This window comes from Oreochromis aureus, linkage group 9 (genome assembly GCF_013358895.1).
Source record: "Oreochromis aureus strain Israel breed Guangdong linkage group 9, ZZ_aureus, whole genome shotgun sequence".
Taxonomy (NCBI): domain Eukaryota; kingdom Metazoa; phylum Chordata; class Actinopteri; order Cichliformes; family Cichlidae; genus Oreochromis; species Oreochromis aureus.
This window is the reverse complement of record NC_052950.1, coordinates 33,281,363-33,299,141: the sequence shown is the minus strand read 5'-3', so window position 1 is coordinate 33,299,141 and position 17,779 is coordinate 33,281,363. Positions and strand designations below refer to the sequence as shown.

The 17,779-nt window shown below is 42.1% G+C and overlaps 1 protein-coding gene across 2 annotated transcripts; it reads left to right on the top strand.

Annotated features, from left to right (window-relative positions):
- The first annotated feature begins 10,255 nt into the window (after window positions 1-10,255).
- Window positions 10,256-15,023, top strand: LOC120442032 (zinc finger protein 271-like). Of its 2 annotated transcripts, none has more exons than XM_039617741.1 (3): window positions 10,256-10,278; window positions 12,292-12,888; window positions 13,559-15,023. In XM_039617741.1, the coding sequence occupies exons 1-3, from the start codon at window positions 10,261-10,263 to the stop codon at window positions 14,132-14,134; spliced, it is 1,191 nt and encodes a 396-aa protein (XP_039473675.1). In that variant the 5' UTR covers window positions 10,256-10,260; the 3' UTR covers window positions 14,135-15,023. The 2 variants fall into 2 exon arrangements, with proteins under 2 accessions (XP_039473675.1, XP_039473674.1); XM_039617740.1 differs by having other exon boundaries at window positions 13,556-15,023.
- The last annotated feature ends 2,756 nt before the right edge of the window (window positions 15,024-17,779 follow it).

Here is a 17,779-nt window from a genome sequence, read left to right as displayed (position 1 = left end):
TAATTTATTTTCCCAAACCACACGGAGCCGCACTATAAGGACTAAAGAGCCGCAGGTTGCCGACCCCTGCTTTAGGACAATGTCACATCAATGCACTGAACTCACTATGTTATCCCTCTAACAGCCTCCACATATTTTCACTGTAATTTCCCCCTCGTAAATGAATTCATGCTGCACTAATCTGAATGTTTGGGGGAAAATCAAACGCATTTCACTCGCAGTACTCGAGCTGACTTACCTTTGTTTGAATGACGACTTGTACGCGCTGACTTCAAAGACAAGGTACGAAATATGTCAGACTACATCAACAGCGGTTGGTCTTCAGGGTTTCTACTCCATGGCCCGTATTTCATACGGGTCCACATTTCCAGTGCACGCTATTTTCTGCAAGTACCACCACTTCGCCTCTGGACGCAATCGGTCTCTATACAGTCCATTCTATTTTGAGCTGCTTTTAAGCATCTTTCTTGTAGTCGTCGTTCCAACACAGTGTGTTTGTTTTGATTTGTGGACCCGGAAAATACATTGCGGCGTGACGTCAATTCCCAAACCCTATAATTACAATTCTTCATTCTATGAAGTGAATGTTTAGCATCGAGTGATGATCAGATGTTCTGTTCCGTTTTAATAATGGATTGCATTTATACAGTGCTTTTCAAGGCACTCAAAGCACTTTACTATTCCACTATTCATTCACTCTCACATTCACACCCTGGTGGAGGCAGCTACAGTTGTAGCCACAGCTGCCCTGGGGCAGACTGACAGAAGCGAGGCTGCCATATCGCGCCATCGGCCCCTCTGGCCAACACCAGTAGGCGGTAGGTGAAGTGTCTTGTCCAAGGACACAACGTCCAGGACAGACTGTATGGTTTATGATGGAGACACCGAGTCTGGTTCAGCTGCTTTTTTGGGATCTGTATGTTAAAGAGTCTGTTTACATGGTGGAGGTGGTGGGACTGGGGGGCTGAAGGTGTGGAAAGTATGGGGTGGGGGAGTAACAGGTCTGTCCCTGTTTGTGGAAACCACAGGAGGAGCAGTTCAGGCTGTTGGCTGGGTGTGAATTAGTGATGTGTCGTTTGCGAACGAAACGGCTCTTAGAGCCGGATCTTTGACCTGAACGACGCGAGTCAGCTCCTTATCGAGAGCCGTGTTTTGTTTTGTTTTTTTCTTTCTCTCACCCTCTCTCTCGCACTTTTTTTCGGCTTCACTCTGCACGCGAGATTTGTGCTTTGCGCAGGGAAGAGGGCTGGTAGTTACATGTGTGAGAGATACAGATATTGACGGGGTCGGGTTATATTAAAAAGTATAAATTGTTATACTTTGTTCATTGGTTCAAAAGGTACCCCACACTTCTTTTTTTGCTTGTTTGTTCTTGTGTATTTTTCATTTGAACTGTTATTGTGTCAGAGCACTCATATTTACAAGACGGCATTGAACGCCTCATGGGTGTGTCAGGAAAACTCTTGTGTACGTATGTTCCTTGAAGGGGTTTTGAAGTCGTTCTTTTCCCACCGCAGCAAAGGGCTAGGAGTTGAAGAGGAGCTGCTGTATGTTTTTGTCATTTATCTGATTGTGAAATAAAGCACATGCAGTGAGAAAGCAACTCCCGAGTCATCCCTGCCTTAAGGCTGCAACATATCATGGCGAGCCAGCCAGGAGGAAGGTTTGAAGAACTTCCAGCGCGTGAGTGAAGCAGAGGCCTGGTTAGCGCCATTAGCGGCTAACGTTAGCTCTACCGCACCGCTGAAGAAAAACCTTTCTCCAAGCACCGGACCTAAAATCTAACGGACTAAAGACAAGCTTGTGAGTACCCACAATGGAGGTAGAAGCCCTACGAGATAAGATCACCGCCACACTCTGCCAGCTAAGTCGTGATCAGCTCATAGAAGTGGGTTATAATGTGAAAGGCTTTGCTACACCGCTAGATGAGCCCACAGAAGACACTTCCAGACGCCACCTAATGAAAGTTATAGAGCATAAACTGGACGAGGTGGAAAACAGTTGTACACAAGACGATGCTGTACAGTTTGTGAAAGAACTTTTATCATTTTTGGGCGAATATAAAGCTAAAGACAATGCGGCCGAGAGTGATTTTTCCCGCCCTTCAGACGGAAGAGACAAGTATGACGAGCTGCAGGAAGAAATTAGAGCAATAGGGCAGAAACTCAAGATGGCAGACGCTGCCCCGAGCCTCGGCCAGAACCTGCCATCTTCTAAAGTATCAGAGGTGACTATTCGCAGGGAGTTTCGCATCTGTGGCCAAATAGGAGAGGGAGGGCAGCGCGATCGGCTCTCCTATACCAACCTGCTGCATCAGATGGAAAATGGACTCCGCAAAGGCCACAGTGAGTCAGAAGTTATTGAAGCAGTGATAAGAGCCATCAATCCAGGTCTCAAACTGCGTGATATGCTTGAAATAAAGACTGATTTGAAACTCACACAGTTAAAGACAATATTGAAAGGACATTACAGAGAAGATGACACATCTGATTTGTACCAAAAACTGATAAATATTTCTCAAGATCCAAAAGAGTCAGCTCAAGACTTTTTATTCAGAGCCATTGAGCTTAAAGATCGCCTCCTGTACGCATCCAAGGACAAAGAAGCAGAACATTACAGTCAGGACCTGGTAAAAAGGAAGTTTTTGAGATCAGTCGGTACTGGGCTGCAAAATGACAACATAAAGTTCCAGATTAAAGCCCTTCTTGACAACCCAGATGTGACTGATGAAATGCTGATTGAGAAACTAAATGAAGCTGCAAATCTCGAGACGGAAAGACTGAACAAGTTAAAGAGGAACAATACAAAACCACCAAGAATCAGTGAGCTGCATACTAGAGATGAACCAGGCAGCAGCTCACAGATCCCCGCCACCAAGCAAGACAAGAAAAATCATCCTCCACCCGAAATGCACGACCTGGTGAAAGAGCTGAGGAACGAGGTTGCAGAGGTGAGGCAGATGGTTCTTGCCTCCCTGAATGCTGGCAAGTCGCAGGCTACAAACAGGACATCAGATGCTGCCGCGGACACCCGGAGGAAGAAAGGCTGCAGGACCTGCAGGGAGACAACTGCACCCACTGCTTTAAGTGTGGCCAGCCCGGCCACATCTCCAGGGGATGCCGAGCTCCACTTCAGCTGCAGGGAAACGCCAGAGGGCCACTGCCACGGGACCAGCAGTGACCCCACCACCACATCAGGAGTCCCGCCGCTGCGGTTGCTGCCACCAGAGGGAGTCGGTCAGCACCCCACTCCAGAGGTGTGCAGGCTGCTCATCTGTCAGTTACTGTTCTAAAGCCTGTCAGGGACAACATTGGCACCATCACAAACATGTATGTAAAGCGGTGAGGCTAGTTGAACAACATTTGAATGAAAGAGAGAAAAAAGGGTGGTTGTCACACATGGGATATTCTGACCTTCTATCAGATAAGCAAGGACAAAAACTAGTGAAACTGATTGGTAGGCGGAAAATGGTGAGATGCACTTTTGATAATGTACCAGTCACTGCATTGTGGGACACAGGTGCACAGGCTACAGTAATAAATGAGAGCTGGAGAGTTGAGCACTTACCTCACACCACTATCAGGGGATTGATGAACTCTTAGGATCAGAACCATTAAATGGGCTTGCAGCTAATCAGACAGAGATACCATTTATGGGTGGATCCCTGTAGAGTTTAGACTGACTGGGGTGGGGACAGCCAGCTCTAGCCTCCTAGTGCCTGTATTGGTCTCTAGTGACCCAAATGTAGCTCAGGATCCTATTATTGGATATAATGTGATAGAGGAAGTCATCAACGAGCAACTTAAACAACAGGGCTCTAAAAACAGTGACTGTGCTGCAAACATTGTGAGTAGTGCTTTTGGTATTGACACCGGATCTGCTAAGACTTTTATCCAGTTGATAGAGACACATCGAACAGCCGCGAAGAGATCCAAGTCAAGACAGGGCGGAGTAAAGTTGTCTTAGGCCCTAGTGAAGCTACTACCATTCGCTGTCGCACACGCATACAGGCTGACGAGGACACTGTAATGTTATTTTGTCCTGTTCTAAACCCCAGCCTGCCTGAGGGGCTTCATTTGCAGGAAGTACTGTTTAAAGTAAAAAGGGCAACTCAGCCATGGTCCCAGTATCTGTCACAAACACCACATGCCATAATATTACTGTAGATTCGCGTGTTGTCCTGGGGCACATTGAGGCGTAAAAGCAATATACCCAGCTGCCCTAAAACCTGTAGAAACGCCAACTAAAACAGCAGACGATGCAGGTATTGAAGTCCCGTTAGCCCCCACAGGTGAGACAAGTGGTGTTTGGGATCCTCCTGTAGTTCTAGACCATCTAACGAGCGGGCAACAGGTGGCGGTGAGGATGATGCTCAGGAGGAATGTAAAGCTTTTGCCAAAGATGAAAATGATGTAGGCTGCATTCCTAGCCTTCGGATGCACATCACTCTCAATGACCAAACACCAGTTCAAAAGACTTACAATAGTGTGCCTAAACCTCTGCATCAGGAAGTAAAAGCTTACCTGCAGGACTTGATCAATAGGGGGTGGGTCACAAAATCCAAGTCGCCTTATTCGTCACCGATAGTCTGTGTTAGGAAAAAGTCCGGTGACCTCAGACTTTGTGTGGATTATCGAGAACTTAATCGCAAATCGGTGCCTGACAGACATCCTATTCCTAGGATACAAGACATGTTGGACAGCCTTACTGGTAGCTCCTGGTTTACAGTACTAGACCAGGGAAAGGCTTATCATCAAGGATTCCTAGACGAAGACAGTCAGCCACTCACTGCATTCATCACCCCCTGGGGTTTGTACCAGTGGGTTAGAATCCCATTTGGACTCAGCTCCGCCCCAGCAGAGTTTCAGAGGAGCATGGAGGAGTGTCTTTGGGGTCTGCGTGATGATATCTGTCTACCATACCTTGATGACAATTTGGTCCACAGTAAATCTTTTGAGGACCATGTTGAGCATGTAAGAGCAGTGCTACAAAGGTATCAGAAACATGGGGTCAAACTTACTGCTAAGAAATGTGAACTGTTCAAGCCTAAGGTCAGGTTTTTGGGTAGAGTGGTGTCAAAAGATGGCCATAGTATGGATCCAGCAGAGGTCGCCTCCGTGATGTCACTTAAAGAGAAACACCCTAGTACAGTGGGGGAAGTGAGACAGATTTTGGGCTTCCTATCTTATTATAGAGCCTATATACAGGACTTTTCATGTATTGCCAAACCTTTGTATGAACTGCTAGCAGTCCAAACAAATGCTAAAAGTAGCCCACAAGACTTAAAAACACAGAACAAGAGCAGGAAGGAAAAAAACAAACAGGCTAAAGGACAGTTGCCTTCATCAGCCCCTGTGAAATGGACAGAGTCGCACCATCAGGTTTTGTCTTACTTAGTCAATAAGCTGCTCTACCAGCGCAGTAATGGCAAGTTAAGGGTTATAGCTTATGGATCTAGAACATTAACCCCACCAGAAAAAAATTACCATATGCATGCTGGCAAACTAGAGTTTTTAGCTCTCAAATGGGCTGTCTGTGAGCGCTTCAGAGATTATTTGCTACATGCGCCATCTTTTGTGGTTTATACAGATAATAATCCACTCACCTATGTGTTAACGACAGCAAAGTTGAATGCATCAGGTCAGCGTTGGGTGGCTGAGCTTGCAGATTTCAACTTTACAATAAAATACAGGCCAGGAAAAACAAATGCAGATGCAGATTTTTTATCCAGGATGCCCCTCGATTTTGAGGACTATATGAACTGCTGTACACAAACGGTTAACCAGGACGTGGTTGCAGCCTCACAGCAGGGCGTATTAGTGCAGCAAACAGAAGCTTTGAGGTTTAACGCTGTCTCCTTCCACACCCTTCAGCAGCAAACACGAGCAGAGGAACTGTTGGACATGATTCAGCCAATACCGAGAGAGGAAATCTGTGCAGCACAGCGGCAAGACCCCGTGATAGGTAAAATGTATGAGTCTGTAAGGCAAAACAAAAGGCCCACCACACAGGAAATTAAGACTGAGAGCACTGAGTTTAAAGCATTGGCTAGAGAGTGGAGCAAACTAAAAATCAGAGAGGATGGAACTATGTTCAGAGAGACTCGACACAAAAAACAACTAGTTCTCCCCTCAGTTTACCACCCACTAGTGCTCAATGAACTACACAAACAGATGGGTCACTTGGGATCAGAAAGGACCCTAAATTTAATTCGGGATCGTTTCTTTTGGCCCAAGATGCAAAGAGACATTGAACACTTTGTCAGTAATGTTTGTGAGTGTCTCAAACAGAGGAAGCCAAACAGGCAGGCGAGGGCACCTATGTTGAGCATAGAGACCACTCACCCATTTCAGCTGGTTTCAGTTGACTTTTTGCACCTAGAGGAATGCAAGGGGGGGTGTGAATACATACTTGTAGTTATGGACCACTACACCCGCTTCGCTCAGGCCTACGCAACTACAAATAAGTCAGCAAAGACTATAGCAGAAAAACTATTCAATGACTATTGTCTCAGGTTTGGTTTTCCAGAAAAATTACACACCACGATTTGGGGCGAGAGTTGAGAATAGACTATTGCACCATTTAAAAGAACTGGCTGGTGTTAAAGGGTCACACACTACTCCTTATCACCCCAAGGAAATGGGCAGACTGAAAGATTCAACAGGACCCTGCTCTCTATGTTAAGAACACTAACAGAGGAACAGAAAAGAGACTGGAAAAGCCACCTCCATAAAGTGGTACATGCCTACAATTGTACTGTTAATGAGGCCACTGGCTACCCTCCTTTTCTCCTAATGTTTGGTAGGTCACCACGTTTACCGGTCGACCTTCTCTTTGGCATTGAGCAGGAGGACAGTTCAGGCTCCTACCAGGACTATGTTGACAGATGGAGAAGGAGAATGGCTGAGGCTTACATGGTCGCCTCCAAAATGCAGCTAAGTCGGCTGATCGAGGTAAAAAGCAATACAACAAAAGTGTGCATGGTCCATCACTTCAACTAGGGAGTCGTGTCCTTGTTAGAAATGTTGTGGAGAGGGGTGGACCAGGTAAAATCCGCTCCTATTGGGAAGACAACATCTACGTCATTAAAAGACAAAAGGGCAGGACAGTCCTGTGTTTGAGTTAGAGCCAGAGAATGGTAAAGGCAGGACAAGGATTTTGCACAGGAATATGTTGTTGCCTTGCGATTTCCTTCCACTCCAAGCAGATAAGGAGGCAACTGTAACTAGTACTAAAACGAGGAAAAGACATTATAACAAACGGAAACAAACATGCATGACTCAGACACAAGTGAGGAGGAGGAGGACACAGATGAGTTTTCTGATGCAGTTTTCACCTGGCCTTATCCTGAGCCTCAGTGTTCACCTACATTGGACCCCACAGCAGCAGAGTTTATGCCAATAAGGGACGGGGGTGAGCCAGATGAGTTTCCTCACATGTCAGGAGACGACCAGGGGGGCCCCAGCCAAACTGATGAGGGGGAGATGGACAATATGGAACCAGAGGATGTGGCTATTGTGGGTGCAGGGGAGGTGGACAGCAGCTCTGATGTCGAAGAGGCTTTGGAAACAGACCAGCCAAGTCCATACCCAAAGAGAGAAAGGAGGAGACCACAGACTTTGACCTATAGTAAACTTGGACAACCAAGTCTTGAAGAAAGAATAGTGGCCACCAAATGTGTAAATATTCAAGGTTACTGGCGACCTTGGTAAAAGGGGAAGATATAATGTTTACACTTTGTACCCCTATTTCAGATGGTAACAAATGTACCGGTACCTATATTGACTGAAATATCGTGACACATGGATTGCAGGCCGAACATGTGTATGAGTAAAGGGAAGATGCCTAGTGTTGAGATGAGATGTCGACAACATTAATGCCCTTACAGGAGAGTACAAATAGCATGGTAATTTGATAGATTGAATGTTGGACTAAAAAAAAAAAAAACTGTACTGATTATATCAGGAGTATACACATCTACAGTGCACGGTAGTTTGGGTAACTTTAAAAAAAATGAGGTAATGTAACCTGGTAAATAGTCCATGCCATTCTATTGTTCTCTATGTATTGTTGATTGAAAGGTACATTTATGTCGGGACGACATTTCTCGAGTGGGGGAGAGTGTGAGAGATACAGATATTGACGGGGTCGGGTTATATTAAAAAGTATAAATTGTTATACTTTGTTCATTGGTTCAAAAGGTACCCCACACTTCTTTTTTTGCTTGTTTGTTCTTGTGTATTTTTCATTTGAACTGTTATTGTGTCAGAGCACTCATATTTACAAGACGGCATTGAACGCCTCATGGGTGTGTCAGGAAAACTCTTGTGTACGTATGTTCCTTGAAGGGGTTTTGAAGTCGTTCTTTTCCCACCGCAGCAAAGGGCTAGGAGTTGAAGAGGAGCTGCTGTATGTTTTTGTCATTTATCTGATTGTGAAATAAAGCACATGCAGTGAGAAAGCAACTCCCGGAGTCATCCCTGCCTTAAGGCTGCAACACATGCGAAGTAGCACAGGAACAGAGCGGGAGGGAGAGAGAGAGAAAGAGAGCCAGGGACAACAAAGTCACATTAGAAACAGATGTCAAGGGAAAGTTGTATTCTATTGGTCAGTATAAGCTTTTAATGATATAAGTTTGCATATGATAGAATACTGATGTTGACCTTTTGATGACTTAGACTGTTGTCCACTACAGGACTGTTTTATAAATTCTTTCTTACAGCTGAACAAGCTGTGATTATTTCACTCCTGCCAGGAAGAGGAGAGCTGGACACTCTTATCTGACGCTCCCTAACAAGAAGAGGGGCCACGTCCTTCTGAATCTCATAACACACACACACACACCTGAACCACTCTTATCCTCACTCCCTACACACTAACATTCCTCTGCCAATGAATAGACATATTCACTGTTGTATTACTTTTGTATATAAATAAAGACAAGTGCAAGAACAGAGCGCGCTTCACAGGGCCCCCACTCTGGTGTGAGCACTTTGTGAAGACGCCCCTTGCAAGTGAAAACCACAGCGTCTGTGTGTGTGTTTCTCCTCTTAGACTCTTAGCTGAAGAAGTGTCATTTAGAATACATCTCTAGACAGTATAGTAATCATCCACAACTATTTTCAGTTGCAGATGAAAAAGGATTCAGAAGGTTTATTCATGCAGGCCCATATGACAGAGAATGTGCATCTTCTTTTTGTTTTCATATTTTAATTTATATTTAATTGTGTTGTGGTTTGCAGTGTTTTGTGTTGTTTCACTTTAAATATGTTTAAAAGGAAAAAGCTGAAATTTTTAAATAGTTAAAAGTTGAACTGTGAATAGTTGGTTTTTGTATTATATGATTTATTTATTACATGTTATGCGGAGTGAAGAAATAAAAGTATATTTATGGTGGTCCCTAGAGACAAGGCAAGTACAAACTCCAAAACACATAAAAACTCCAAAACACGTACAAACACGACAGAAGTGCTCCAAGATGCTCAGCGCAGTGTTGAGCTTTTGATACCTAGTGGCTACACAAGCCAGCAAGTACCTATGACCGTATTTGGTGTGTGGTAGTAAGAGGTAAATGAACATTTTTTCTAAATCATTTGAATATATATGAGTGCTTGTGTATAAATACACAAACAATACATATGCTTTCAATTGTGTAATTTAAGTGATCTAGGTAGCTCTGTTTTGGAAGTTCAGTTCATGCTAGAAATGTGTTTTGGAGTTTGTACGTGCTTTGTCTCTAGGGGCCACCACATATATTTATATATAAACATATATAAATAAAACCACTTTTTTTACATTAGTAATTCCTTTTGTGCATAATTTTATATTATTGTTAATAATAAATTAATTAAAGTAACAAAACAACCCGAAGAGCCGAAAGAGCCGGCTCTCTAAAAAGAGCCGGAAATCCCATCACTAGTGTGAATTGTTGATGGAGTCTTTAAACTTGTAGTTGCTGTTTTCTAGACTGAAGCAGAGTTGTTAGCTAAAAACTGGGTTTAGAGGTTCAAGTGACTGAGAGAGTTCCCTCACTTTGCAGCACAACACGTCTCACAAGATTTCTACAAGCAATCAGAGTGAAATTTGTACTTTGTGTTGTCAGATGAACATATGAGACACTTTGACTCTTCAGTGCAGTGTGGAGCCTAACAAAGATCTGTTTTGTGTCCCAGCTGATCAGCAGGAGGAGAAGAGTCTGACGGAGCAGCAGAGGAACATTTTCAGCCATCTGGACTCAGCTGAGTCACTACAGAGGAAACAATGAGCTCAACACAGAAGGTGAGGAAAATATCACAGTTTCACCAAATAATCAGTCACGTCTAAAACTCTCATACTCCCAACCTGTTATATGACTGTGTCGTATATTATTGTATACTAAGTATTTTTAAATTATGTGTACAAACATTAAGTAGTCACAAGCAATTATCATTCTTTAATATTATTAGTAGTAGTCAATTTTCAATTGAATTGTATTTTTACAGCGCCAAATCACAAACGTAGTCACCTCAAGGTGCTTTATATTTATATTTATTATAAAGGATGTGGAAGTACATTATTATCATTATTATTATTGTTGTTCTTGTTGTTATTATTGTCATTTGAGCTCTGTAGTGTGGGCAATTATAACGAAGCTCTTCATCATAATTTGTAGACTAATTTCTATTGAGAGCTCCAGTAGATTTTCTTAAAGTACAGGCTGTGATCAGCTGACCTGCTGCTCTCTGTGGATGTACACAACTGAATTCAACCAGATGTCAGCAGATGTTTCATGAGCTGTCCTGGCTGATTTCCATCCTCTACACTGACAGTACACTGTCTTTATATTAGACACTATACTGTTGGTATGAAGGTGGAACTCAGTGAATGAATGTCAGCATCATGAGCTTCAGTTTAAATGAATCTCTGCTCCACTTGATGTAATCTAACTCTGACATGAGCACCACAGTCACTGTGCACCAGTCACACACTGTTCTTTACTTTAAATCCATCACAGTTCAGCAAACTAACCTGTTTATCCTGCACTAACCTGCAGAGGATCTTCATGCAGTCTTTAAATAACACAGTTAGTCTCCCTCAGATTAGGGCTGTTCGATATAACGATATATATCAGATGACGATATAAAAACGTCTATCGTTTCATTTTACGCTATCGTTTGTTTCGTGGTGTCGCAAAATAAACTGTTTACGGCAATATTTTTTCATTATTTTGATGGTCACTGTAGTGGCTATATTAATTTCTTAAAGTTCTCTCTTTCTCTTATATTTAATATAACCACACTACAGACAGACGCGCTTGTTTTTATGCGCTGTCGTTAGCAACAATGACGGTAAAACCACTGCGTGTCCGCTTGTTTATTTTCCACATAAACCTTTTACAATAAAACTGAAGATCCTGTTGAGACTTTTCAAAATAAAGTGAATCACGTGAAATATGCAAAGTATTTACGGATGAGAAGCAAAAGAGAGCCGTCAGGTGCTAAAAAATAAACCTTAGACTCAAACGTTAGAATAGGATTTTCCCCGCAGCATGATGTGTAATAAATCCTCACAAAGAAAACGGCGGCCGTTACAACCTATGTCTAAAAATGTATAGTTTCATGCATCAGTTAAAACACTCGACTCCAGGTACACGACGCCCAGCTGGAAACACTTCACACAAGTCGAACTGCCCGAGATTCACAGAATTTACAGAAAATGTTACGTCTATCGCCAATATCGTTATTGGGCGATAGATGTCTTAATATCGGGATATGAGATTTTGGTCATATCCCACAGCCCTACCTCAGATTGTTTTGCAGCATGTTTCACAATCTCAAAAAAACATAAAGTCCATGTACAGACCCAATATCTGATTTCAACACATGAGGACTTACAGTGGCTTGCAAAAGCTTTTGGCTCTCTTTAACTTTTTTCACATTTTGTCACATTACAGCCACAATATAATATATATATATATTGTGGCTATATAAAAATATAAAAATAAGTATAGAGCTGGTAAACATTTATTACTTTTCTGAGTGTGTTAGCATGCTAGTATTAATATTTGTGTACAAGCAGGAAGGGATGGGCATGATTTTAGAGTGTTTGAACAGTCATGAATTATTTTTAACACCAGGTTGGATGTAATGTGTTAGAACTACCAGCAGGTGGGGATAAGAGACCTTTAAGGTGTTTGGTGCCACACTCCACCTTCAGGTTTAAAACTAGTGTTAATGGAGGGAGTTTGAAGGTTCAGTTTGTTCCACGACTGCATTTCACTCACTGCCTCTGTTTGTATCTCTGTCACTGCAGGACCAACATGGAGCGACAAGTCAGCGCTCTCAGGAGGCCGACAAACCTCACAGAAGAAAGGGAGATAAAACATACACCTGTGACGAGTGTGGGAAGGATTTTGCTTTGAAGCATAAACTAAAACAGCATCAAGTCATCCACACAGGAATTAAAGCATACAGCTGTGACTTGTGTGGAAAGTCTTTTTCCTTGAAGAGTCACCTAAAACAACACCAACCCATCCACAGTGGAGTTAAAGCATACAGCTGTGATCAGTGTGGCAGAGCTTTTACTCACAGTAGCAGCTTACAGAGGCATCTAGTTACCCACTCTGGAATTAAGGCATACAGCTGTGACATCTGTGGAAAAACTTTCAGCCTGAAACAGAGCCGAAATACACACCTACGCATTCACACCAGACATGATGTGTACTGCTGTGATCAGTGTGGCAAACACTTTGCTAAACACACAGACTTACAACGCCACATGTTTACCCACACTGAGGAGAGACCTTATAAATGTGACCTGTGTGAGAAGACTTTTAAATCTCCACATTACCTGAGAGAACACCAACAGATCCACACCAGAATGAGACTCTACAAGTGCAGTTACTGTGAGGTATGTATTTATATTTGTATCTTGTCATTTTAGCCTGACTGTTTGGAACAACTCTGCTCATTAAAGTGTGTTAGCATGTTAGCAATTCTACTGCATGGAAAAGCAGCTCTGAGTGATTATTACGTCCCGTATTGATTACTGTAATTTCCTCCTATTTGGTCTCCCTAAAAGGTCCCTTCATAAACTCCAACTTCTTCAAAATTCTGCAGCTCGGGTCATAACTTGCACTCCCTCAAGAGCTCATATTACCCCAGTTCTTCAGCAGCTTCACTGGTTGCCCATAGAAGCCAGGATACATTTTAAAATCTTACTTCTTACATACAGGTGTATCCAAAAATCTGCTCTTTCATATTTGTGTGACCTGCTCCATATCACCACTGTTTCCCGCCTTCTCAGATCATCATCTGCTATTCATCTTACTGTTCCGTCCTCACACCTTAGTACTATGGGGAAAAGAGCTTTCAGTCGCTCTGCATTCAGTTATGATTTTAGTGTTACTGTAGTATTATGGTGGTAGTATTGTAGTTTTTACAGCCCAGTAAACTGAGTTTTTAACTGAAACAGTAAAATGTAATTGGACGTCTGCAGAGATGCTCTTTATTTCAGGCGACGTTCAGGATGAAAGTGTTGAAGGACTGACTTACACTGTCTTTGTGTCTTTGTTTAGAAGCAGAGCGACACAGAAGGATCCAGTTCTCAACCCTGTCATCACTGTGGTGGTGGGAAAGAGTTTCATTGTGACCTTTGTGGAAAAACTTTCAGTCAACAACACAACCTAAAAAGACATCAACGTAGACACACTGTAGACAAACTGAAATACTGCAAAGAATGTGGGAGAAGCTTCCCTACATCACATCACTTAAAAGAACATGAACTGATTCACAGTGGGGTTAAAAATCACCTCTGTGATCAGTGTGGGTCATCTTTCACCCTTGCAGGTCAGCTTAAAAAACACAAACGAGTCCACACAGGAGAGAAACCATACAAGTGTAGACACTGTGACAAAAGCTTCTCGTGTTCAGGTAGTCGTAACAAGCATGAACGTACACACTTGGAAGGAAACTACAGCTGTGACCAGTGTGACAAGAGCTTCAGGAATCTCAGTTCATACTACGAACACAAACGATCCCATGTTACTAATAAACTGTTTCACTGTTACCAATGTGCCAAAACATTCACGTCATTACCTGCTCTGTGCAAACATCAGGGTGATCACTCAGGGCTGAAATCACTCCCATCACAGTGAATCTGAAGAGACAGAAAGATCCTCTTCTGGTTTGAGGGTCAAATTTAAAACCCTTGAGATCAGGCTCCACAGAGTTCAGATGTAAAAATCTGATGAGACAGCTGTGAACGAAAATGTTTCTCTAGTAACATTTTAACCCTCAGGGGTCATCGGCATGTCAAAATCACATGACCAATTTAAAAGCAAGAAGATGCAGTAGCTCAATTTCCATTTCAACTTGAGTCGAAAGTGTGGATTTCAAAGTATGTACCAGCTTTTAAATTGTATTGACAGGCCATGTAAAACCAGATTCATGATTTTAAAAAAAATACACGCAGTGATTTTTTTCTGAATAAAACAGCATTGTATTTAGAGCACAAAGAAAGTGTATAAGGGGCATTTTCTAAGGAAGGCACTAGCAAACACTCTCCTCTTGCGGGCAAAAAAATAAATAGATAGAAAAAACATCCCTTCCCTATTTGTGTTAAAGTGTACTATGTCAATCAATAAAAAATTATATGGCATTTGGTTGTTTAGCAAGATGGAGAAATTTTAGGAGTGACACCAGTGAGATAGAGAGAGTGAGCAAAAGAAAGAGAACAAGTTTTGAGATGTCAGACGGTTACCGTGTTTGCAGTGTTCAGTTGGTGTGTAGTGTAGTCCATAGGTTTGTTTTGTGTGTCAGAAGAATGAGGCAACTGCTAAATGCAAAAAAGCCACCAATGGCAGTGTTGTGGATTTTTTATGACATATATAGCTGTATACACTGGACTTACACTGACATGTATACACTATTGTTACATTGAAATTGTTAAATGTTGTCATTGTTTTACTTACATTTGTAAACCTTGTCTTTACCTGTATGTTTAGAGACAAGAGTTAATTAAACTTACTGAGTGTGCACCTGGGACTCTTTCTCTCTGCTCATCTTTATTGCCTCATGTTGTGTCCAGCGTTTCCAAAGCCGACTTGGTAAACAAACCTGGGCTGCGGGGGATGCATCTGGGATTGTTTTTTCTCACCTCAGTTTTTTCTTCCTGTTCTTATGAGTCTAAATATTAAACTCTGTTCCAAGAATTCTACTCTTTTCCAGAGGATCTTTTTGAGTGCCTTGAACAAGCATATAGTTAGGGCTGGATCAGGTGACCCTGAATCCTCCCTTAGTTATGCTGCAATAGACGTAGGCTGCCGGGGATTCCCATGATGCATTGAGTTTTTCCTTTCCAGTCACCTTTCTCACTCACTATGTGTTAATAGACCTCTCTGCATCGAATCATATCTGTTATTAATCTCTGTCTCTCTTCCACAGCATGTCTTTATCCTGTTTTCCTTCTCTCACCCCAACTGGTCGCAGCAGATGGCCGCCCCTCCCTGAGCCTGGCTCTGCCGGAGGTTTCTTCCTGTTAAAAGGGAGTTTTTCCTTCCTACTGTCGCCAAAGTGCTTGCTCACAGGTGGTCATATGATTGTTGGGTTTTTCTCTGTATTTATTATTGTGCAATCTACTGTACAATATAAAGCGCCTTGAGGCGACTTTTGTTGTGATTTGGCGCTATATAAATAAAATTGAATTGAATTGAACTGAATCTAAAAAAGCTGGATCTCCACATCGTTGAGGGAAGAGTAGAATAGAATTCAACTTTATTGTCACTGCCCAAGAAATGCAGTTTGCATCCATCCAGAAGTGCTTTAGCCATGATATAGATATATTACAAATATATATTAGCAATAATGTAGATATATAGATATATTACAGAAATGGGTCTATTATAGGTATGTGGGTACAAAATATGGGTCTATTTTGGGTATGTTATGAATATGCTATAACTATAGGTATGTACAGGCTGTAGTGGTGTACAAGCTGTGAACAGGATATAAATATGAGAACTATACAGAAATATGAAATAAAAAAAACTATAAAGAAATATGAACTATGCAAGTTATAAACAGTTATAGAATTTAAACTATCGTATTATACACAATGATTATTTATACAGAAAAATATACAGTAGTGCAGTTAAGATAAGTGAAATATGTGGATAATTTCTACAGAGGTACTAGTGGTTGTGAGTGGTGGTTCAGTCCATGTTATTATTGTGTGTATGAGGCTACAGTTGTCCATTGGTTTGTTTTTGTCCATTGTGTGTGTTTAGGTGGTTGTGTGTATTTTCAGTCCATGAGTTTAACGTGGGTCGGATGTCAGGAAGCAGAGTTCAGGAGTCAGGTGAATAAGGTTACCATGATGAGTCTGTGAAGGTTCTCAGTCATCCAGTTCATCGTCATCTAAGGAGCTTGGAAAGAAAAGCGTCTGGACTTCTTTAAGTTGTTTGAAGACGTTTCACCTCTCATCCGAGAAGCTTCTTCAGTTCTAAGGTCAAATGGCGGAGAGTCCCAGATTTAAGCCCAGTGGGAGTTTTCCCCAAAGAGTGACAAAAGGACCCCCTGATGATCCTCTACCTAATCACATGAGCCAAGGTGTGAAAACGGGTGTGGGTCACAATCAGCCGAGGTTTCGGGTGATTATGTAGAGGATATACATGTCAGTTCCCTGAATTGTTTGTTGTGGAAAATTTAACAATAACCTGCAACACACCCAGTGAGCTGGATTTGAAGTGGGTTTAATAAACACATTGCAATGTGGAGAGAGCATCCCAGTAAAACACCAGGACCATCTCTGAATTGTGGCCACCGCCCTTACATCTTATATACAGACAAAGAACATTTCACAAATTCTTACATGTTGGCCCCTCTCTGTGAGGGAGAAGGGGGCTATACCTTCTCCCTCACAGAGAGAATTATGACCTTGTTATCTGCTTGGCCGTCACCTAAGGATTTGCATCCCTGATAAGCAGAAGGAGCATCACTATCTGTTTAATGTCTCTCATCACAATGGCCTCACTGTGTTAACTTTCCACATGCATGTAAACTAGTGACAGGTGTGCTCTTAATATGGTAAAGTGAGAAAGTGATATTACTATAACTAATGTGATATGATTAAATATATGATTAATACATGAGAAAAGAAACCTGCCACCACATGTTGCTCTGTCCCCCTTTAACGGGTAGACCATATCAGGCATGAGCACTGTGTTCGGGCAATTGACATAACATAAAAATCCTACCGGCAATTACTAAAGCTAATCCTCCCATGACTTCATTACTTTTGTGCTTATACTAGATAACTAGGGGTTAGATTACCCTTCAGTTCATTGCATAGATCAGGGGATTTCTTTTGCCCCTTTGGCTGGGATCTATGTTTCTTTTGGGGTCACATCTGTGTCCCCCTTTCTTGGCCAAAGCCGTTCGGTCTGAAAACCCCTTTCTAGTTTTGCTGTGGATCTGGAATCCTCTCAAGGTGACCACCAGGAGCCCCAAACCGCATGAGGCTTGACCTCAATCACTGACTGGACCGTCTGCTGTGCCTGGAATAATTTGTGCTTCTCGCTGGTTCTCTAAAAATGAATGTGGAGATCTGGGAACTTATGGTTGATATAATCTTACATTTTACCTGTGTCTAAATTATTAGTCACACAAATCACCATAAAGTCATAGAAAAATTATCATAGAACCCAATATTTCAATTTAAACCTTTCTCTAATTTCTCAAATTTTTCTTCCTACAGTAATCACTTGTTTTGTCTCTCACAATTTACTATTTTAAAACGAAAT

Bases quoted from the DNA above. Each gene is read 5' to 3' on its own strand.
- LOC120442032 (XM_039617740.1), top strand. The intron at 12,889-13,555 runs GTATGTATTTAT...GTCTTTGTTTAG, and splicing joins ACAAGTGCAGTTACTGTGAG to AAGCAGAGCGACACAGAAGG.